At 40.0% G+C, this 25019-nt stretch overlaps 1 protein-coding gene across 1 annotated transcript; it reads left to right on the top strand.

Annotated features, from left to right (window-relative positions):
• The first annotated feature begins 4382 nt into the window (after positions 1-4382).
• nudt4b (nudix (nucleoside diphosphate linked moiety X)-type motif 4b) lies at positions 4383-23010 on the top strand. Its single transcript, XM_036576662.1, has 5 exons — positions 4383-4856; positions 15165-15275; positions 16468-16512; positions 16622-16709; positions 20304-23010. Exons 1-5 carry the CDS (start codon positions 4761-4763, stop codon positions 20495-20497), a joined length of 534 nt encoding a protein of 177 aa, XP_036432555.1. The 5' UTR covers positions 4383-4760; the 3' UTR covers positions 20498-23010.
• Positions 23011-25019: the final 2009 nt, after the last annotated feature.

Genomic DNA, 25019 nt, shown 5'->3' with positions numbered 1-25019 from the left:
AAGTCTGTTTTAAGCTGTTGTAATAAGAGAGACCATGAGTAGAGAAATGTTTGTATTACATTGATTTGCTGAAACACACACAAAAAAAGTTACTTCAAAGCTAGTGATACAAACCAATCAGAACCTACTCCTGAAATGACTATGTTTCAAATTTTTGGTTGTTCTACAGTCATATGAACTCAGGGAGTAGGCTATTAGTTTGTCATCTTCTTATTTCATCTCCCCTTTACCACAACCCCCATTATTTCCAACCAGGCAAATTTTGGTGCTTCATGAGCTTGAGTCAGCGGCCTACACATGATGTTACACATGCTGTTTCAGAGTAGTGTATTGTTAAGCCTTGGGAGTCTGTTTGAAAGCTGTTTGTTCAGGTCAAACAGTGGTCAATCTGGTTAATTGTGCAAATTAAGAAAATTATATTGTTGCAAAATCTTGAGTGACTCCTCTATAGAATGTAATATGACTTAAATATGGTGTCATGACACACAGGGGGATAGATTCCAGGGTGTTTTGGCTCATAGTTCAGTGGAAACTTTTGAACTCTCCCAACCTTAATGGGAGCTGCTGTCCAGTCTTCTGAGAAACTGAACAGCAAAATCTTTCTCAGTATTTTTAATTTCAGTCTATTTTTGACCCCTTCCATGGAATATGTTGCAGCCTGTGCATGTATACCTGAGGCCTAGTCTTGATCTGCCATCTTCAAATGCACAAGACAAGAAATCTACTTAGCTAAACCAATGTAATCATAAATTCACTTACAGTGCTTACCATTGAGCTTTTGGTCCTGGTGATGCCACAGCCACCCATGGCTGGGTGTCCAAAACAGCATACTTGGCCTCGCTCTCTCTGGGTGGGTAAGATGGTCCTCTTTCTCCCCCTTCACACAGCACTATGCTAGCTCACAGGGACGTCTGTTAGCTAACGTAACAGAATCAGCAGGTAGTGTTCCCCTTCAAGCGTGTTAAGCTGTCCAATGATCAGTTTGAAAAGATGCAATGGTGATTGATGCCTCTTGGAGGACGCATGTGCTAGCTTTTACCTTCCTGGTTTGGTGGCATCGTGTGATGGAAGACCTAGCTAGTGGGGCTAGTGGGGGAATTGGCTAATTGACCAATGACTGAACTTTGGAAAAACTGGGGGGGGATAAATACAAGTAATCCAATCCAAAATAAATATGATCCACTAAAGCAGTTTGAGTAATCTTACAAATACACAAGTCTGGATTTTAAATCTCTGATCAAATTCGGTCCACGGTCTTGAAGGTCAGTGCATGTGAATGAAACGTTGTCTTCTCTTGTTATGTACGAGGAGTAATTGTGGCAACTCCTCAACTCAGGTGATGCACAACAAACAACCACTTTAGCCTGAAAGATGGACATTTTGCTCCTTCTTTCAGACTCTGGAAGTGAATTCCCACTGACTTGCCAATTTGAGGTAGCGTTGCCAATGTTTATTGTTGTTTTTCTTTGAGCTAAAGGCTGAATTATTGGTCTTCATCATCCCAGAATCCATGATGACAAAATCAGGAAGCCCTAAATAGATGCTTCGGTGATCCTCCAGAGCAATGACTACTTAAAGCATCAACTTAACTCTGCAATCCTTGTGAATGGGTAGATTACTGAATGCAGAGGCTCTTCTGTCATGGACCAGCTTAGTCCAGCGTGTCCAACTTCTGTCCTGCGATTGTCGGACATGCGCTAACTGTACTGTTCCATGTTTTTCTGCACCTGAGTCACAACGCTAGCTAATGATGTGCTATCGAAGTTTTGGACAAGATGTGCTGGAGCCGGAAAACATGAAACTGTGCCGTGCAGGTGAACTACAGGACAGGAGCTGAAAAACACTGAAACTGAAGGAGGACTATCGTTCTATTTTAAGGATATAGTCTAAGTATTTGTCAGACACTGTGGATGAGGTAACGGTCAAAGATTACAACTCTGTCATGTTTGATTCTATTTAACAGGCATGACTGGCCAAATTTATCTCCATCAAAACTTTGGAGTCCACAAAATAAAGATACAAATCAACACTTTGAAAACACTCATACCAAAGAATGTGGATAATATAGAGCTTGTGTCAACTGAAGTGTCCACGCCAGCTCATCACTGTGTGCTCACTGATAAGAAGACATTTTGAAAGAGCTTGCAAATTCACTCAGCCTTAATCAATGTGATCATTCCTCAGTGATCAGATCAATAGCTACTTTTAAAGACTTTGTAAAGTCCATAATTCCACCTAGAGATTGACTGACCACACACGCAGAGATATATGAAGGTTTAGAGACAAACTAGAAGTGTTTACAGACTACAAACTATAGATTCAGAGGATGTAAGTTGTAAACTAGTTGTAAAAATCATCTAATAAACATCAGAGCCCTTGTTGGGAAATACAATACGTTTTTCATCATTTAAAAGCATGTTTAGCATTCTCAGCTGATTTTACTGATTTGCTCTTCCCTTAATTCTGCTTAATGTACACACAAGAACAAATGACTAAAATAACTGGTTTCTTGCACTAGGGGCAATATTTGCTTTAGCATTAAGTGAATGAGTCTGTATAACATAAAAACATGGAAGACAAATATTGGCGTGTATAAACACACACCCGAGTGTTTGCACACCACAAATACTAGTTCACCACATTGTAGTAAAGTAGCTTCCAGGCTGTAAAAAGACAAGTAAACCATCAGTTATAATGGCACAGAAATGACCTGCATCATGTTGATATGAACATAAATGACACACAGACCTCCTACAGCTCCAGATTCTGTCCAATTTGCTACAATATTTGTCCAAGATACTCAAAGGACATAAAACAAGAGTTCATCATTTCTAACTTCTTGTAACCTTTAAGTGCTGATAAACCTTTAGTAAGACAAAATACAGTATGCCAACTTTTCTGCCAACATAAATTAGCTGAATAACCTTAACAGGGTCAAACTGAACTTTTTTGTTCAAAGAGCCAACATATTTTTCTCTGATTACTGTTTTTGATGACAAGGATATTTGGCACAGAGTTATGTTTACCATGTTCTTCTGTATGTATAGTCCCCTAAATGGCCAGGGCTCTCTCGACAGGCCCAAAGTTTTATTACACACTTCTAGAACCTAAGAACAGCTCAACCAGTTTGTACTGAAGACCCCGTACTTGCTGAATAATAAGCCTTAGTATGTAATAATCCTGGGATTTTAACGGGTTAAGGAATATGGTCCTGATTGTTTCCTTGAAAACACAATGTTTTCTTGGCTACTAATATAAAAGTCTTAGATTCTACTTTACTGAGCTGCCATAGGTATGTTCATGAAAACTAAACAACTAAATTGAACTTGCTGCTGAACATTACATGAAGGAAGGAGTTAATCTCTTTAAGGCTGTGAGAAAATGTGTTTTATCCTTTTTTTAAGGGTGTAGGCTGTATGTGAGCTAACATAGCCATCTACAAGATTTTCTTCACTTTTCACTTTATTTCATCAAAGTCAAATCTTTCTAAATTTAAAGCAACATGCTAATGTTGTGAACTAGGAACCTCAAAATGACCTTTTTCTTAATGGTGTAGGCTGATGTTTAAGAACATCAGCACTAACGTAGCAACTGTCTGACCTTTCAGTACACCGTCTGTAGTAGACTGGATTTACATTACTTTAATTTTATTAGTTCTAGAACAGGGTGGACCAAAGTGAGGCCTGTGGTCCAAAGTTGCCCTGTAAGGATATTTAATGTGGCCACCAGAAACTTGTTTTCACTTAATAAGAGAACAACTGTATTTTTGTTCTTATTTTCTCTTAACATTTTAGGCAGTTTTAGTACAGTCTGACATTACAAAAATAATCAACTATACACATAAACACAACAACCCCTTCACTATGCAATCATCAGTGTTTACTTGTACTGTCAGTGTACCAAAGGAAGTGATATAAGACTAATATCTTTATAGAAAATCTATTAATATAATGTCCTCATTACTTACAGTGAAACCCACCTCGTCATTTGTATTATAGACTCCTAAAAAAGATGGTTCTTCAATGGTTCTTTTAGTGCAACACATTCTCCATCAATCTGAAGAACCATTTCACCATGCAACGAGCCATTTAAGCCTTAAATTGGTTCTTTAAGTGTTCATGGTTCTACACAGAATCACTGTCTTAACTAAAGAACCCTTGAAGAACCATGCTTTTTAAGAGTGTAGCGTATTGTCCTTCTGGCCCTCACACCAATATGGCTCCCCTGGGCAGAAGGTCTGGGCACCCCTGTTCTAGAAGGCCGACCGGAGTGGGTTTGTGGTGTGTGTGCGTGGTGATGTAGTGATGTGGGGGGCTGAAATAGCCCGGCAGTACTGCACTCCGCCTGCTGGAGACTCAGCTCGCAGTGTGTGTTGTCATCCGTGGCAGCTGCGCACTGGAACTGAGGGGTGGGAGGCTGAGGCAGGCTGCCCGGCACAGACACACACACACACACATATAAATACCGGGGAGGAGAGGAGACGCGAAAAAACTGGAGAGAGAGAATGGACACTGGGAGCCAGCAACTGCTGAACAGGTGAAAATAAGGACAACATCGGCCATATGGAGGTGTGGTGAGGAGATCTGGAGATTGCGGCGCTCAGCTCTGAAGGCTCTCAGCGTTCACACATACATACACACACACGCCGATGCTGGCTGGTGTCTGTCTGACTTAACTAAGGCTTCACGGACTCCTGCTCGCTCACTCACTCACTCTCGCTGACTTTCCGGACATCTGTGGAGCCTGTCGCAGCGACGGCCATGAAGTTCAAGCCCAACCAGACGAGGACGTACGACGGAGAGGGCTTCAAGAGGCGAGCGGCGTGTCTGTGCTTCAAGAACGAGCGAGAGGACGAGGTACGGCAGGGTGGGCGACACCTCTCTCCTCCGAGAGAGAGAGAGACAGAGGGGGCTAGAGGAGGTGTGCGCTCCGGTTCAGTCGACTTCAGTCCTAAAACTGACAGGGCTAAACTAGCTAACCTAGCTCTGCGCTAAATCCGGACTGACCCGAGCTCGTGCTCTTTCCGAATCAGTGCAGCGCTGTGGCCGCGCGTGAGCTCGTTTTCTCCGTGACCAGACCCCAAAACCTAATGAGGGTTTTATAAAGCTGCATAACTTTTTATTGACATGCTGCGCCGCTGGCTGTAAAAGAGCCAAGTAAACAGAACCGTGCGTGTCTTTCGTGCCCATTCATATTGGCCTCCTGCCTGCCTGCGGCCAGCCAGTTCAGTCTAGTTCAGAGCACAGCGACGTCTTGTTTTTTTGTTTCCCACCCGTTTTCAGACATGTCCCGACTCTGATTGGCTAGTAGATTTGACTGCTGGCGGCCTCCTTGTGAGTATGAGCTGTCAGCCAATCGTAGCGCAGGAGGCGAGTTACCACTAGCCAATCACAGCGCAGGAGGCGGCGAATTTACGAATACTGGTGGTTGAAAAAATAACGCCTGCAGCGCTCGATGAGGGCGGGAAGGAGGAGTGCGCGTCTTCTGCTGAAGGGCAGCATTTCGGGTGTTTTACTCGACAAAAACAAATTCCTCTGACAGCCACAGTCGGCCCTGAAATGTCATTAGTTTTCGAGGTGAAGTTACCGTAACGTTCACCTCTCAGGCTAGCTCGCTGCTGCTGCTGCACTCCGGAGTGTAATCCCTGAACATCTGCTCAGGTCCGCTCGCATTCAGCCTCCCAAGACAAGCTGTCTACAGGTAGAGCGGCGCTAATCCGATTTGGCTACAGCGGCGAGGTAGACCAGCTTCAACGACAAAACTGGATTAGACTCTTATGATACGAGGATGAAGTCAGCTTCTTATTCGCCTGCTTCTTGTTAGACTTGTCCCGTTCCACCTTAAACATTGCAGCAGTTATTAGTGCTTCAGAGTGTAACAGCTGCACCATTTAAGGTGGAACGGAGAAATTCGGATAAGAAACTGACTTCAGCCTCGTTCTTATGATACACTTCCGCTCCCACGCGTTGAGTGAACCTTCACTCCAATCCACAGTATTGACCATGTAGCATTCACTCCTGATCAGTCATTTGTGAGTGATTTCCTCAGGCCAGTCTCTTCTGCACCGCAGTTATGCAATCAGTCATCGTCAGCCTGCACCTCCCTCAGCCCTCTGCTCTGCACTCTTTACTACACACTATGAAGCAGGTTGTAGGAACAAAGTTGTCCTGAAATCCCTAGGTGTGTTACAGCTTTGACAGCTTGGTTTGCTTCCATTTCTATGAGAGCATCTTCACCTCTCCCTTTCAGCATCACTACATGTTGCCCTCGTGTAAACTATTAGTGTCACAGGACGTTGACCATGATGGGTGCATTGATTCTAAAGGCTGTGATGTGATTCTGTTAATACAGTGCAGGTATACTGGTCCATGTTGTGAAACTGCTTAGCTAGTAAAAATGCTGAAAGCTGAACGGCCGTATTGATCGTTGTGGGGTTGTCATTCAAGTAGAGCCTAATAAATGTGTTCTGTAGACCTGGTGTGGGAGGTCTGGAGTAGGGATATATACTAATACAGTGGCACATTTTCAAATACATTTTCATGATGCATAATATGCCTTAGAATATTTAGTTTTTCTGAGATTTAATACGTTGGTACTGACAGCATGCATCCATAGTGCCATGATAAAAAAAACTCAAAAAACTAATGCAGTCATTTGTATTCAATGTTTCACATACTGTGCTGCACTAAATCCAATTAAAAAGGACTAATTAAGTTCTCTTTATATTGAAACATGCAGTTTGTCCTTAAAGTGCTGAGGATGTTCACAGTATGCTCAGAACAGTGTACTGATGTAAATTAGCACCATACAAAATATTGTCATACACTAGTTTGGAGTTTATTGTAAATATTGAATAGGAAGGAATTGTGTAACATTGTGCAGTTTGAAATGTAGAAAAGCTATTGAGTTACACATTGCGTCATCTTACAAATTGAAATAGCCTCATATTATGTTGAGGCATATAGTTTACATCTCTAATGTTAACTGTAGATTTTCCCGTAGAGTCAGGATGTCCAGAAAAGAATCATCTCTAGTCTTACAGTAACGACTTTTATTAAGCCTGTTTATGTGTCTATGTGGCAGACTGTGAAACTTAATCTAGGAGTCTATGCAGATGACCCTGATTTACATCTGCTGTAAGCCTGGGCTTCTAAAGTGTGGGCTTGGGTATTCTGCATTGTTTTGCACATTGTATTTGCAAATTTCATGTTCATATGGTTTAGTCAGCACTTACTTGCACTCAGCTTATTAAAAACTTTTGCCCGTTGTTGACAAGAGGCCTGGAGTGGATGAGGCATGTTGAAGCAAAGCGAGTGAAAGCCTGATGATTGTGGATGTTTCCCTTTATCTTTTCATTACTTATCGGAAGAACCCACATGGAGAAAGTGCTGTATGAGCAGCGGTGACTCATCTGGGCTGTGTGTGCCTGCGTCAGTGTTGTAGAACTGGGCCTGAGTGTCTCTTGCTGATTCACTCTGCCACGCTGACAGACCTAAAGGGCTCTCTAACATCGGAGAGAGGGCTCCTTATTACTCATGAACGCTCAGGTTACACCCTCCACTGTGAATAGTTCCAAGGGCGGCTCTCTAAACAACCTCACCAATCTAATCTAATGAGCAAGACTTGAGCCGAGCTGCAGTGTTGAACTGGAGATGGTCAGCGGTGGCCGCACTTTGTTTGGGAGTGAAAGGAGAAAGTGCAGGGGGCGAGGGATCAGTGACAGCAGTTAAGCCATCATGGCCCCACAAAGGAAGTAAATAGGCTACCCCTCTGACCATAGATCACTTTACAGTTACAGATACTCTAAACTTATATGCCAATGTCCAGCTCTTCCACAGCTTCTGAGCTCAAACCTTCCTTATTATTGATCTGCAGCTGCACAACAGATGGATGTGCTGCAGTGGTTCGTTTCACTAACAGGTTGTTCTTTCCTGCACAAGGGAAGACTGTTGCATGTTGATTTGGCAGATCAGGGTAAGAAAACATTTATAGAGCTGAGAAAATATCTCAGCGAGTGGCACCTTTCATCATTAGAGGACACTGGAGCAGATTGCAGATGTGAACATTAAAGGGAATCCTGACTGTTAAGACATGTAAGCCTTGATATGGTACACTGTGCTGTTAAAACATGTGGCATAAACCAACCAAAATGCGTTGTTTAATAGTAAAAACAGACAAAATCTCTCTGCTAGCAGTTTGCCACATTTGTTGCGGCATCATGGTTGCTCTGTCTTGTCCACTGAGTGAAGAACAGCAAGCTAAATATCTATTATATCCTCAAAAACTCAAATTTATCTGTCAGACTTTCCTTTCCCTGATTTACTTCTGCTGTAAGCCTGAGCTTCTAAAATGTGGTCTTGGGTATTCTGCATTGTTTTGTAGATTGTATTTGCAAATTTCATGTTCATATGGTTTAGTCAGCCCTTAATTGCACTCAGCTTATTGAAGAACTTTTGTTCGTTGTTGACAAGAGGCCTGGAGTGGATGAGGCATGTTGAAGCAAAGCGAGTTAAAGCCTGATGATTTAGCTAAAGTATAACATTAACCAAGAGAAAAACTTTGTTGATTGTCTTATTTTCTGTAGGATCAGTCCAGAGCAGCTGTATGACATCATATTATCAGCAGCAGCAAAACAGATGGAGTAGTAGAAGGACTTTGCCTATTTGTCATGTTTTTTATAATGAACAAAACATTTCTATTTGGTTTATAAGTCATATTTTAATAGATCTGAACACGCATACTATTTTAAGGCATGTGAGTCTGAACAGTCAGTTTTCTCTTTAAAGTTATACTCCAGCATTTTTTAACTCAGGGGCAGATTTACTAAAAGAGGTGCTACTTGCAGGTAGACAGTCTATAGACAGTTTCCCCCTGGACGTTTGCTGAATTCGCTTCTCTATCACAAATCATGAAAATCAGTTCTGAACACAAAATAAGACTTGTGATGATGCAAAACAATAGCAGATCGGCCCTGTAGTAGTTGCCATCAACAGTAATTTTCCTGTACTTCCTGTACTGTAAAATAACTGAACTCAATAACTGTGAACTCAAAACATACATATAACAAAAGCCAGTTGATAGATGCTTCAAGGACACTAAGGTCTTGATTATTGTCTGTGGTGATCGACTGTACACTGCAGATGCAGCAGATATAGGTCCTACTCTGGCTTAATATTGACTAGGAATGGATATGCTTGTAGAGCACCACCTATAGACACCTCTTTGACATACTTCCAGTAATAATAAGTCTGAGACAAACTTGTTTACGATTTACAGTTGGCAGCCTGTTTTGTGTGTAAAACCCGCTTCACAGAAGTTGGACTCTAGCGGATTTTAAAAGAATGTAGGTCAAGTAACCGGCCAATCAGGCAGCTTTTACCCTCTCTATTGTTTATTATTAAGAAACTGATAACAACAGTAAGGTCCTGAACTTTCATTCTTCTACCGGAGAGCTTTGTGCCAGATTGGCCTCTCATACAGATTCATTTTTAAGCAGTATCTGCACAGGTTCAGGTTCCTACAGCAGGACCTAAATGCAGCTGTCTTGTGTACATGCTGAGGAGGCTGTATATTCCAAGCACCTGTACTGTCAACTTTTTCATGTGCACATGTTGTACATCACATTATAAACGTAATCTCGTTTGTGTCATTTGAGTTTGTGCTATCCAAAACCACTTTTAATCTAAATGATACTCTATTTGTCTGATTAAGTGTTTGAGGCAAAAACATGTGGTGAAAAATAACAGTCAGTTGTGACCCAGCAGAGAGCAATAGCTGAAAACATGTCACCATAAGAATCATGCTATAATTAAGATTATTATACGGTTCGTTTCGGACTTGTTTTCACAACAGAGGTGCCTGATGACTGATTTAAAACCTAGAATAAGTGCACATTAGTGCTGTTTTGTACACACCATTTCCTCTCTGAAGCTAAAGGATGATCACAGACAGCGAAACAGTAGCATTTAGACACTCACAGGCCCTGACGTATTTCTTTGCCCTCGTTTACAATCGGATTACGCTCACCTTTTCTTCAGAGTTCAGCTCTCCTGAGCTGACATTTTTCACTCTAATGTGTCCTAATGACAACTTTCACCCCGTCTGCTGTTCTGCCGCTGCTGCACACTTGGAAAACTGTGGAAGTTTCTTGCACATCCCTGGAAAAAATGGTACAACATATGCTTTTTTTCTTGAAAGATTTTAAGCGTTTGTAGCCAGGAGAATGGATAAGGTGGACAGAAGGGCAAACGTGAAGTTCAGACTGAGAACTACACTCATCATGAGTTAGTTGTCTAGTTAGAGAAGAACTCTGAATGTGTGTGGTTCAACTCAGCAGCCATGCTAAGTTTTAACCTCCTCATGAACTGAATGACTGTAGGACACTGAAAATGCTTTTACAACAATAGTGTTTGTTTTTATTTTCCTCTCTGTGTTCTGGCTGCGAGCAATGACAGCCTTGAGGTGCATCAGATTCAGCCAGACACAAGCGTCTGTACAAACTACAAACATTACTCGTGCCACAGTTCTGTGAAACGGGGGGCCATAACACACGCTCACACATATGCACACATGCATGCACGCGGATGCATATACACCCGGTCTCACAGCTTGCTAGATGTTCAGGATGTTCAAAACGTATCTCTGATCTCTCCATTACATTCACACACGTGCACGCAGCATGTTCTGTTATGGATATGTAGGAGGCTCAAAATCTGTCACTATGTGTAGACTTTGAGCACTGACACACATGCAAGCCAGCGCCCAACTGATGGAAATTCTCTCACTGATACCATTTTTTCAGGAGCTAAAAGCCAATAATATTGCCCAATATTTGAGGCCACATTCTCACAGAGCAAATGTTCTTTGGGCCAGACCCCAGAGTACCACCTGTGAACTAGGGGTGGGCGATATGACAAAAATGTAATATTTTGATACTTTAAGAAGTTTTCGTGATACACAATATGTCACAATATATATTTTAAATATTTTTTCTCACTTTTAATAAGTTGGAAAAGACAAAGTAGTGCCACATTTAATAGTACTATCAAAAACTAAGAATGCAATTATTTCTATTCAACATTTCACATACTGATTTGCACTAAAGACAAATAATCAGGACTAATTATGCTCTCTTTGATGTCAAACATGCAGTTGGGAAGTATTTTTAAGTACGATATGCTCAGTAAGCTTATTGTGACAAAATGTATCACAACAACGATAACTGTTGTCATATTGCCCAGACCTACCAACAGGTTTTCATTGAAATCATTGATGATTTCAAAAGACTGCATTAAAATTGCATTATAAAAGATAAAGAATATGTTACTTGAATACCTCTTACAGGCTTTAGATCTTTGTGTCTAAGGTAAAATGCCCATACTCACTGCAATACAGCAGTGAGATTACATCAGTTAGCTTGATGCTAACATGGCAAATCTTGTAGAAATGCCAGTAGAAATTAGATTTCAAGCCATTAAGATATAGATTAAAATAATGCCTTTATTATGTCATCGTTCTGAATGCTTAGCATTGAAACAGTTGCTATAAAACAGTTGCTATTATAAAAGAACACTGTGGCTTGTGTAGTGTCTTTAACACAGTCTGTACCAAAAAAAAATAAAACGCTTTTCCACACTAGGTAGTGCTAGAATGGCTCCTATGTGTGCTTATACATCAGCAGTGTTCAGTGCTTCACCCTTTTTCATTGATTCCACATAATTTTAATAGAAATAAAAAGAAGCTGTGGAAAATGAAATGTGGCCAGAGAAACCTTGCTCAAAACCCAGATCTGGCCCACTATTAAACAATTAAACATGCCAAATCCAGTAGTTTTAGTTTTAGACTGATCTGAGTGTCAAATATAATTCAGTTTTCATTTGTCAAATTTATTAAATTTCACTAAACAGCAGAAACTCACAAAGTCCTAGATAATCCAAATATTTTGAAGGTGGGGACGAACCTTCCAAGCCTTCTTTACGGTTTTGCTGTTGCGTTAATTACCTCTTTTTTATATTACTTCAGTTCACATAAAAGGCTTTTTAGTTATAACATGGTTATAGGTTTACACGCATGTTATAGGTTTTGTTATTTTAACTATGATGGCGTTTTGTGTTCACGTTTATCAATTCAGTCTGTACTGGAGTTTTAAAGGTGAACAACTGATTATAGTCATCTTAGTAGTCTCTGAAGAGATTGATGTAAGAGCAAGAAACCATTAGAATTGGCCGCTTTTCTCATGTCAGAGCTGTCTGTTTGTTACTGTATGATGATTTCAAGTAACGATGGCTTATTCTCCAGCGTTGATCGATTAATATACTCAGTATGCCTCAATATAATCCAAACACCTACAAATACGCTTCCTATATCGTTCCACATCTGTCAGCCTGTAGCAGATCAGTCACCTTCTGCTGCTGTGATGTCCCTCTCGGTTAGGCATTTACCAGACCGTAAAAATAACCTCAGAGGCTGGTTGATCGGGCCAGAAAAAGGCAGGTGCAGCTTGTGACCTGACCTCGGCACAGAGCGCCAACACGTGCAGCCTGTGAGTGTGTCTCAGGGTGGATGACTGACCTCCACCATCAACTCCCCCAAATCCCATTACAATGGGCAACACTTGAAGCCTCCTCAGCAACCTGTGGATTAGCCAATCAGAGAGCAAAATGAGACATGCTGCCATCACGAAGATTACAGAAAGGCAGCTCCCCATCTGTCAGGGAAAAACTTTTGCACACACTTGCACACTCTTAAAATAACATCTTATGCTCTCATAGTAACACTCTACTCTGTCAGCTAGGCTGGATCACATTACTAAACAAGCGCACATAGACGATTTCTAGTCCGTGCTTCCACTTCCATGGAAGGCAGTAGCTTATCCTGATTCCAGCCAGTGACATGTGGCTGTACATCATTTCTGTGTGGAATTGTGTGTGGAATCTGATTGTTTACAGTAAACAGAGCTGTGTTAACCCAGTTCCACCTCTTCATTTTGGGTCACACCTGTGTGGCTATGCAATACAGTGGTTGGAAATGTAAATGGCCAATGTTTTTTTTAATAAACAATGTCTGCCCTGCAGGGCGGGTCATAAATTAATGCTGTTATCTTATTTGGGGCCAAATTCTTACAGAGTCAGTATTCTTTGGACTGGATCCCAGTGTACCACCCTGTGAACCCACACCAGGCAGGGCTAAAAGAGGTTATTGACGATTTCACAGTGAAACTGCATCATAAAAAGACTGAATGCCTCTTACAAGCTTCAGATGCTCATGTCTTAGGTCAAGTCACCATACGTGGTATTAAGCCTAATGAAACAGTGACATTAATGTATCACAACTTTCCAAATCTCAGAAAGGTGCCTGTAGAAAATAGCATTATCTTTGTGGTGGTCAGAATGAGGAAAATTGATGTTTGTAAACAATTTCTGTGTGGAAGGAATCGGATGGTTTACAGTAAACGGGCGTGTGTTAACCTGTTTCTACCTGTTAATTGGATCACACTTGTGTGGCTATACAGTGCAGAGTTTGGAAAAATAAATGGCAAATTTGTGTTTTAATAAATAATGCTTGCCCTGCATAACAGGTCATACAGGCCACAGTCAAGTGGAAAGCAAAGATGTTGTCTTATTATTCTTGCAGAGCAAATATTCTGTGGGCCAGATCATAGAGAACTACCCCTATGAACCCACATTAGACAATGCTTAAGGGTTTATTAACACTTTCACAACTGCAAACTGCATCATAAAAGATGAAGAATATGTTCCTTGAGCCTCTCATAGGCTTCAGATGTATGTGATATTAAAGCTAGTGGAACAGCGAGTATACATGTGTTAGCCTGATGCCAACATTGTAAATCCCATAGAGGTGCTAATGGAAATTAGTATTATCTTTGCAGTGGTCAAAATGAGGAAAACTAATGCCCATAGCTAGTTTCTGTATGGAGGGGTGGGTGGAGTCTGATTGTTTACAGTAAACAGGTCTGTTCCATCTCTTCATTTTGGGTCGCATTTATGCGATTAGGTTATACAAAACAGTGGTTGGAAATGTAAATGGCAATTTTTTTTGATGTCTGCCCTGCACGACAGATCGTATACACCACAGTCAAGTGGAAATTAAAGCTGTTGTCTTATTTACAACCAAACATGACTGGATTATGAAGGGGGAAATGGCCAGTTAGCTAAACCTATCCCAGACAGTACAGTGACGCACTGCACTGAGTAGCAGTTATGATTCATGCACACACATTATAAGGTCAGTATCGTGTAACTTCATTTATTAGGATATAATTGTGACTGGGTCAGGGGCTTCTGACTGACTTTCGTGTGCCCATGAATGTGTCTGCGTTGTTATGAGTCAACAGGGCAGAGCCTAATTTAACCTCATAAGCATGCTTCTGCAGAATCCGCAGAATTGGATCAGCACACTATCGCCTTTCTGACACTGGAGCGCTCAAGCAATCTCAGCACACACACACAGACCACTTGATGTCATCTCAGACTGTGTAAAACAGAAACAGGTTTCTGGTTCAACAGACACGAGTTGCCTTAGATATAGTGTGATCAACCAAGTGTATATACTGTTACAGTATTGTGCAATAGTCATTTAATTAAATAAATGGTTTATTTAATTTACACTCAAAGAGGCCAATAGGTAGAAGTTAATTCTTCAGCTATTCAGTTATTCATTTCCAGATATATCACAATATCAGATGAAATTTAACTTAGCATTAACAAAGATAACAAGTCTGCACTAATAAAGTCAATGACTGCTTTCTCAGTACTGCTACTCTGTGCTAAGAGTAGCTGTCGCAAAAACATAATGCTATAAATGTTAACCAGACTAATACCACATTTCCAGAAAGGGAACCTACTTTTTAAACTATTCTTTCAATCTGAAACATCCAGCAAATGTCACACATTACAGTTCAAGGTCCTGGATATCATATGTGAAGTGCACAAAATAATATTAATAATAAAAATAATAATAATAATAAACCTGCTTAAATATATAATGCTCATTGTCTGTCAGATGTATCACTAAAACTATAAAGATAAGTTGTATGTTACTATCCCAATATATAGTTATGATTTATTGCTCTGCACATGGTGTGAGGCATGGCCTTGCTTTTTGAAGTCATATGTTCCCCAGTAACAAGTTGACTTATTTGGCAGGTGTTGCTGGTGAGCAGCAGTCGGCATCCAGATCAGTGGATCGTGCCGGGGGGAGGAATGGAGCCAGAGGAAGAGCCCTGCGGGGCAGCAGTGCGGGAGGTTTATGAAGAGGTAGGTCATTATCATTAGAATCAGCAGCAGCAATTGCTAAAAATCCTCTACTCATTCAAAGCCAAACAAGTAATGAGCCAGCACACATTATGAGCCTTAATTGTTATACTTGAAGGAAAGAATGCCAAGGCAGCAGATTGCTAATATGTGGCCTACAGAGCTCAGCTTGTGGGTGAGATTGCAGTGAGGGCTGCCTCAGCGCTGTGCCAGATATTTAATCCAGTGTCTCTCTAAAAGGCTGCTGGTCATGTTGATGTAGATGAACAGGAATGAATCTGTCACCATTCTCAACTACAGTGTTGGGTCATGGTCAGGACTAGAGACTACGTCTGGAGCTTCTGGGTTTGTGGCCACTGTTACGTTTAATGATATGGCCAGTATAATAGAGTTGCTGGTAGAAGTGGGCAGTATGACGATATTTATTGTCATCCTGATAAATAATGAGAAGGCTTTTCTGAGCATATTGTGAACATCAGCACATAAGAATACTGATGAACAAAGCAATAGAAATGGTCCAAAAGTACTTGGTAAAACATCTTCTTACATTAACTTGTATTACGAGTTAAGAATGTTTTTCCTTCTCCTATAAAGTTTTGATGTTTGATGTTAAAGATGGTTGGTTTTATTCCAACAGTGACATTATGTGGTTCTGTTTTTATTTATACAACATACTGTATAAAATGGATAACTGGAAAAACGTGTGAAATTATGTCACAAACCACATAAGAAAGTCTGATTAAAACAACATAATAATAATACAGAGCGTTTTTCAGTGCAGCAGCAATGTGGTGTGTTTCAAATGCCTTATGTTAAGATGTTGTCTGTTTTCAGTTTATTGGAGCATTCGGTATTCCAAAAGTAAAATATATGAAACATCAACTGTGTTTTATAGCTCTTTAGTCACAAGCTAATGTGCACCTCAAGCTTACACACTAGCCACAAGCCAAGATACAGATACAGTGTGATATGTTGTATTGTTAAGTCCCTATAAATCTACTACATATTTTGTAACAGGGAAATTGTATACATTTGATTTTTCAAACCATTCATTTAATAGTTTCGCTTACACTGAAATAATATAGTGTTGCATAGAGTTATGTATCAAGGCTCTGTTACTTTCATTTAGTTGCTCCTGATCCTTCCTTATTTATCTCAGTTGTGAATCTTCAGCTCTTCTCTGTGTCTCTTCTAGGCTGGAGTGAAGGGGAAACTGGGGCGCCTCTTGGGTGTATTTGAGGTAAGACTCTACTTTGCTGTCAGCACCTGCACTTTACTCCACAGTCACTCATTTATCGTTTCCTGTATCTTTATAAACAATGATGAAATTATGTCATTGTGTCATGCAGCATAACCAGGACAGGAAGCACCGCACGTATGTGTATGTGCTGACCGTGACAGAGACTCTGGAGGCCTGGGAGGACTCAGTAAATATTGGTGAGTTTACACAGCAGCTGTGAGCATGCCTGAAAGTACAATGTCGCTCCTCTGGTTCCTCAGCAGATGAAGCTGTTCTTTTTGTAGTGAGTGTTAAACATGTCTGGCTGTATATTATATCACAGGCTGTGTGGCTATAAATGGTACTCGATGAGAGCAGTAATCTACACAGACGTTTACAGTATATTTAGTGCTGCTTGGTTATTAAAAACCAAGGCCAGGGCTGTCAGCATATGACCTCGTTGGATTTTCAGTGTGACCAGTGTCTGCTCTGCATGTGTGCATCCATTAATGTGTAACTATTGGCCCCCTTTACTCACTGGCAGTAGTGATTTTTTTGTGTGTCTTGGGGAGGATTCCAATGAGGTCATTTACTTTACGATCTCTGTAGAAATTGTGAACTTTACACCGAGTCCTGTTGTATTACTGTGCTTTATTGGATGGACTCCTTTAGGTTTACTTTGATTGTTGCTGGTGAAACTGTGCAGGGGAAATGAATAACATTCATTGAGCACTTCTGTGTTAACTAGTTCCCAAAAACAGGTCAATTAAAAATGGTGTTTTGCACTTTTTATCTATTTAAAAGCCTCCTCAAAGTGCTGAACAGCCATAATGTAGAAAACATAAAAAGAATATGGATAAAGCTGATTCATTCTAAAAAACAGTAAAACTTTCCAAGGTAGGAAAGTAAGTAAGCTGAAGTAGAAAACTAAATGTTAAGTGAAAAGATAGCATGGCTGATGAATGTCCTGCAGAAATTTGTGTTTCTTTTGACTTCAGCTCTTAGAATATTTAGTATATTTGCTCTAATTCAATGTCAATGCACTCTATAATCTATGGACTGGAACATATTCTGTCTTACAACTTATAAAAGAGATCATACCTTTTTTAAATAAAAATGTATGATGTTGTATTTAAACAGTGGCAAGTTTCAAAATGATCCATTCACTCCCCAGTTCATAGAGTCCATAAATTGAAACTAAACTGCAAAAACAGCCCATTTTGAATTCATTGTTTTTGTGATGTCACAGAAGCCAACACATTTATATACAGTATATCCACCTATTCAGCCTACAGCAGTTTGGCCCTGCCTGTTCATACCGGAGCTATAAAGAGCGTTTCAGCTCTGATGGTTTTTTTGTATGAGGTACAGTGCATGGCAACCAATCAGAACAGAGCTCATTTACATATATCAGTCTTAAATGCACTTTTACAAAAACAGCCTGTTTCATTCTAAGGGATAAAGAGAGGTTAGAAAAAAATCTAAAAACGGTACATAAAACAGCACAGACTTCATTAGCGGACTTAAATAAAATGTAAACAAATGTAGGTTGTTGGCCCTTTAAGTTTTTATCAGCTACAGGATACAGGATACCTCTAAAAATACTGTTCCACAGAGTGTTCTATAGCTGCAAAGACACAAAAAAACACAAATACAGCACACAAGAAATAGCACAGCATGCCCAAAAACAGCAACCTCCACATAGTACAGAACATTCTACGTTGTATAGTTATGGTTATCTTGCAACCAGGGTATTCCCACTGTCTGTGAATGAAACTGAGGAACGTTTCCCACATCTGCCTAAATTTGGAGATGCACTGCCGGAGCTCAGCTAATACTAATTCATATGATTCAATCCAGTCCTAATAACTGGATGTATTTTTTCATTGTTGTAGTATAATTCTGGCTGTGTTAATGGAAGCTGCCAAAGCTTAAAATCTTAGCTAAGACAGTTAATGTAATGTTAATGGAAAGGTAAATCATCCTCCCTCATTCTAGTTCTTGTTAATGCTGCAACATTTTGAACGGCTTTCAGGCAGCTTTTTAGACAATTCAGTAAAAGTTAGACTTTGAACAGTCAGAGTAAGAAACAACAAAAGCATCAGTCACCTCAGCGCTGGGCTTCATGGACTCTCTCTCTGAGAAATGAAAGAAAAGCCATAGCGACAAAGCCCTATTCGTGGTCGACCCTAAATGGGCCCCCTCTGCTATTACAGCACGGGTCACCTGATGTCTGCAGTGCCCTTCAGAATGCCAGAGTAGTTCCCATCCACACACACAGACGCTAATGCACGTACTCACTGCGGCCAATTCTCTCCTGTTCCCCTCAGCTGAAAATCACATTTGTCAACGCTTTTCTTGCCTCAAGGTGCAGCATGATTTAGCCAATCAATATTTGTCCACTGCTTTTAGAAAATCCTCAGATGGTCTATTAGTAGGAGCTACTGACTGCCGCAGGCATTTCCACACTTAAAAGTGTAGATTTAATTGGGATGCATACAGAACAGCAATGTTTATATTCTCATATAGAGAAAAAGAAAGTACTACATCTTACTGAATTTTGCCATTTTTTGCTTGTTGTCATAGCAAATGGATGAGGTATTGTTAGTTGGGGTGCATTGATATGGATACTGTGGACAGATGCTGATATCAAATATTTTTCATGTACATATCTGCTGATGCTGATGAAATAATAAAATGTAGATGTACTTGAATTAGCATTACAGAGAAATGTAACCCTTATTTGTAGAGAGTTACAAATGCAGTAAAATGAATAAAATGCAGATATTTTAACACAATTTAACACAACATTGTCTAAATGTTCTGCTCTTAAGAAGAATAAGTATCAAATTAAATATTGGTTTTAAATATCAGCCAAATCTAAACATCTGTCTTGATTTTTTTTGTGATGAAAATATCTGCTGATACTGATATCATTGTGCATAACAATCTCTTTATCTTAAAGGCTCCCATTTAAGTGTTTCACACTTAAATGGGTGCATTTAATAATTGTGCATGCAGTGTAACATGGTGTTTAAGTTGTCTTTTTTGAGTATTTTACCATTTATTGACTTTCGCCCCTCTTTTTCTGATTTTAGCCATAGCAAATAGATACGGTTCCTCAGGTCTCCTTGTAATCCTTCTTGTCAGTGAGATTTTTAGAGGAGAACTCCACAGATTTTTTCAAAATTTCTGCATAATTAAATGTTTAAGATGTAAACAAAGTCATTCAGAGTGGTTTGGTGTGAAATGCTCTCTGTTCTAGAGAAACTTACAGAGTCAGAATTGTTCATAGTGGTGGTGATAGGAACAAACATCTGAAGAGTTTACTGCTAAAAGCTCCCTCACAGAAAGTATTTGGATCATATTTGTACAAATACACTGCATGATGCTTGAGACATCGTTTTTTGATAGTTCCAAGAGAAAGTTTTGGTCTAAAACAATTTTTATATCATGCACAGCATCATAAGGCAAAATAGTCCCAAATGCTATTTTTTTCAGATTTATCTCTATTTTACCATCATCAACATTACATAGAAAAACTCAGAAGACACATGTAGCTTCACTTGTTTCGGATAGTAAATAAAATGCCTATATATACATTATAGACATTGTGACCCCTGGTTCCAATCACCACCACTGTAAAGAAATGAGAGTTTAAATACAGTGAACCACTGCACATCAATCCACTCTGACAGACTTGGATTACTTCTCAACCATTGACTAATGAAGAAATGTTGAAAAATCAGTGGAATTCCCATTTCAATCAGTTCAGTGTGTCATGCTAAACTGTTCTCTGTCTCCCTCTTCAGGTCGTAAGCGGGAGTGGTTTCCAGTGGAAGAGGCTATCAAGGTTCTGCAAAGCCACAAGCCAGTCCACGCTGAGTACCTGAGACGTCTTCAGCTGTGCTCTGCAACCAACAACGGCAACATACTCCTCCCTTCCCCTCCCCCAAATGACAACACACCTCGCTACAGCGCTCCCCCAGTAACCCCTCGCAGATAGGACTGCTCTCACACACACACACGCTCCCTCTGGGACCTGATCTCGGGACCTGTACAATACACAGCCACCTACGGGCATGGACATTTGCCTGGATCTCTGAATCGTCAAGGAGATGACTGTGTCTCCTGCTGTGATCTTTTGAAAAGTGCTTTTGCTTGGATATAACTAGGGTTGTACAATATTGGGATTATATTACTACATATTGCAGGTGCAATATGCTTTGAAATGTATTCAGACACATAAGTAAATCTTTATGTAAGATGGGTAAAGATTTTGACCAAATTAGAAATGTCAGTGATTATGTTATCATGTAATTAATCGTTGGATGGTTGCACATTGCAGCCAATCAGTATTGCAGAGGCCAACATTGCAATTATGATAAGCAAACAATATGTTGTGCACCCCTAGACATAACCAAGGTTATGCAGATTTGGTTTAAGAATGCCTTAAATGTTTTTTTTAAACATCTGGTCTGTGACTGACCGAACTGAGTTACTGGATTTCTAATCTACTATTATTTTGACTTCCATCGCTCTCATTAAGTACGGTCCTCCATCTGAATTCCTGTTACCTCAGCACTCTACTGGAATGTCCCAAGATTAGCCCTGTAGATCATAAGGGTTTGGTGGGACTGTTTAAGGACTCGCTGCCTGTTCCCATATTAAATGGGAGGTGAATGGAAAAGAGGTCCATTCACAGTCACACGTGGTACCTCACTGTACTGTACCCTCAACTTCACCAGCCTGAGTGTCAGGACTGTTCCCTGCTTTAGTCTATCATTTGCACTGTTTCATTGATCCAGTAAGATGAACAGAAACCTCCCTTTAACACTCATAAAAACCAATCCAAACCATCCCTTTAATCGCTGCCCCTTTAACACTGGTCATTAGAGTGCCGGCCAATATTTTGACCGGCGAGAGCATCTATTGTACAGAATCACATGATCAGAGGGAGGTCTCTAACATTACATTGAAGGTATTCTCAAGGCCATTCTTAGCTTACGCTTATGCTAAAACTAAACAATGTTTTGTAAATATTCTGAAGAACTGAAAAGAAAATGTGTCAAGGTTTTTAAGTGAAATATGTATTAACTTCTGCTGAAATCTTTTCTATTATCTATAATATTTTCTATTTCTATGAATGACAGAAACAAACTGTGAGAAACGAAACAAGCTGGTACGCTCTTAAAAATAAAGGTTCCTGAATGGTTTCTGCCTTGGATGTAGAGTTCTAGGAAAAGACTTTAATTGGTATGGAACCTTCATACCAAGTGGTGGTTCTTCACATTGTGAAAAGCATCTCATGCATTTACAGAAAGAGCCGTTCTTTAGAGAACCAAGTGGTTCTTCTACAGCAGCCCTTTCTTGGTACCTTTATTTTTAAGATTGTAATTGGATCAAGTGTCCAGTACGAATATCTTAGCTCCCCATACCTGACTCTCCAAGTCATGTCCAAGGGAATGGGGACATTTCTGAATGTGAACAGTGTTCAAAAAGACCTTTTTAACTCAAGATAATGACGAACAAGGTCTACTGTTTCTTGTACTGAAGTTATGGTAGATAACCTATCTTGCCAGGTTGGGCTCCCCACCTAAGACTACTCCAAATTCCACATTTGGAGCAGAAAGCTGATCACAGATCAGCACGTGTGGGGAAATAAAACAACCCATAACTACCTACAGCTGATCAATGCTGCTAGAAGCAACTTCTGTGTGATCAACTGGACTCTTGACCTCTTAACATGAACACTAAAAATACATTCACTCTGAGATTTGTATGGGACTTTTACGTCTGTTTGTGTGTATGTGTGCAGTATATGTATCTGTCACGGCGATGTGGAAGAGAACAAGGCTGCCTCTCCAGTGCCAAACTTTCAGGGATATGAGAGGTTGGATGTGCAATGTGGAATGAAAGATTAAGTGGCATTTATCTGCTGGAACAGTTTAAGGTATCCAATGGCCATGTGAGTTTCAAAGGCCTACATTTTCCAATCTGTAAATTTCCTCCAGGCTATTACACCATCGAAGAACAGTACTATCACGTGCAGGTTATCCAGGCTTGTGCAGTGTGCTGAAAAACAACAACACCTTCATAAACCATGCTGCTGCACAGCGTTAATCGTCTTCTTGACTTTGCAAAACTAGGCTGGCTTTGGATAAAACCCATGGTAGTATTTCTTTAATTAACTTTGTATGATAATAACTCACCATATTTAGATTTTCTATGTGAACTGGAGACAGTCAGACGGTCTAGGTTGCTGTAAATGTGGTTTTGCTGGATCTTCTGGTTTACGTTGAAGTAACTCTGATGTTTCTGATGTGAATGTTTTTGGATATACTGAAGCCCAGGCTATGTCTGAGCAGTCACTCATCTGCTTATTAATGCAGACTGGTTAACAGTTTCTCTGTTTTATGCTACTATGTACTGTTAATGAGGGATATTTTAATCTGTCTACAGATTGTATTGTATTCCAAAAGATCTTTCATTAAAAAGGGAAGAACTTGAACAAGTGAATGAAGTGATTGCCTTGGATTTATTGTGTCCTGTACCAGTAGATCTTTGTCTAGTGTGTGAAGTGACCAGACAACAGCTGTAAAATGCCAACACTTTTTACCAGCTACTTTATTATTACTCCTAACCTTGTAGGTTCATCTCGCTGTTGTGCAGTTAAAAGCTGTACAATACTGTGTAGAAGTCAGAGACCACCATTGATTTATTAGATTTCCAGTCAAAATGGCCATTAAGTACCAGTTATTCAGGAAAAATGCAGAAACATATTTAACAGAAAATTACAAGAAGCCTCAACAACTAAATATGATCAAATATTTCAGTATTTTTACTCTGCCTTTATTACAACTTTCATTCTTTTACGGAGACGTCTTTTCAGTTCTTCAAAGAAATCCTTAGGGATATTTTTTTCACACCTCCAAATTCAGTCTCAGAACTTTGTTGCATTTTCTGCTTCTCACAATCCAAATATAACAAACACACTCAGTGAAGTTCTCAGTAACAAGTTTAGTTCTGGACTCTGGGGTGGTCAGTCCACTGTTCTGAGATCATCAGCAGCTTCTTTTTTTTGAATTGCGGATTTCTTCTTTTTTGTTTGTTTCCTTTTATCAGTGAGAGCTTTTTGACAGCTACACATCCTTTCAGACTCATGGTGCTGAGTTGCTCTTCTCACAGTGGAAGGATGAACAGAAACAGCTGTGGATTTTTTCAGATCTGAAGGAAGAGTGGAGCTTGATTTTCTCCTCTCTCTCAAAGACGAAGCTTTAACTACTATTTACTTGATGCTGACAGTTTGGTGGTCTCAGACAGAGCTTCCCAATCCTACTGAGCCTGCACTGTGCACATTTTTGTGTTTTCCCTGCTCTCTACACACCTCACCCAGCCCATGAGGGGCTTGTTGATTAGTTCATGAGTTGGATCAGGTGCTTAATGACACAAAGATGTGCATAGTGTGGGGTCGCCAGGACTGGAAACCCCTGGTCAACCAGGTCTTGCATCTGTGTTAGGAGTCCCATTTCCTATACATCTGTAAATACTGTTTTGACCTCCTGTTTTTTTCACTTATTTCCCTTTGACTGTCCCTTCCTTATGCAAGTAGATCTCACATCTAAACTTGTACTTTCATTTGTAATGGCACCAAGAGTGCTTGTGTCCACCACGGCCTTATTAGACTCTTTATATTGGTCATCAAAGGCATGTGGACATTCACCAAGAGCCTGAACAGAGCAATTTCCAGTGCTCAGACTGTCCTAATGACTTCAGGAGCATAAACAGGCTGTTATGAGAAGACGGGCTCATCCTGCCTGTCAGCTGTGCTTTCCAGAGACTGGTAAGAGATGTGAGCCCACACCCTCAGGCTCAGAAGTATAGCTTTGAAGAACAAACATGTTTTTTTTTTGGCCCAGAGCTTCTAAAGTAGAGAGCGGACCAATACTACGATATCAGTACTTCAGATCCTGACATTTCTTTTTGAGAATCGATCCTAACATGACATTATAAGTGTTTTCTTTAGTCAGATTCAATTCAACTCAATTCAACGCAGAAATACACTGAAGACGAATCCTCTTTCCCATTATAGCCAAGTAAACACACACGTACACACACAGAAAAAACAAAAGTAATTTGTAACATAGATAGGAAAATGGAAAAATTATATATAGTAAAAAAATAAAAACAAAAATAAAAAAACAAAACAACAAAATTAATAAAATAAACAGAAAAAAATTAAACTGATGGTGAAAAAGTAAAGCATTATCATAGCAAATGAATAGGGAAGGAAAAATAGTTCCTGTCTTGCACATTTATTTGCCAGATTGTTTTACTTACCACAGCAAAAAAAACACTGCTTCTCACCACACAGGCACAGACAGCCACAGGAGACTCAGTGCTTGCTGCATAATGACAGATTATTTGGCGTTATTTCCATAAACAGACAGTTTATGTGGTAAGGAGCACCCAAAAGGACATCGGAAGAAAAGACACATTACATTTACATTTCTTTTGAACTCGGTCTC

The sequence above is a fragment of the Colossoma macropomum genome, unplaced genomic scaffold (assembly GCF_904425465.1).
Source record: "Colossoma macropomum unplaced genomic scaffold, Colossoma_macropomum, whole genome shotgun sequence".
NCBI classification, from domain to species: Eukaryota; Metazoa; Chordata; class Actinopteri; order Characiformes; family Serrasalmidae; genus Colossoma; species Colossoma macropomum.
Note: the sequence above shows the minus strand (reverse complement) of the source record. Positions and strands in the feature narration are given on the sequence as shown.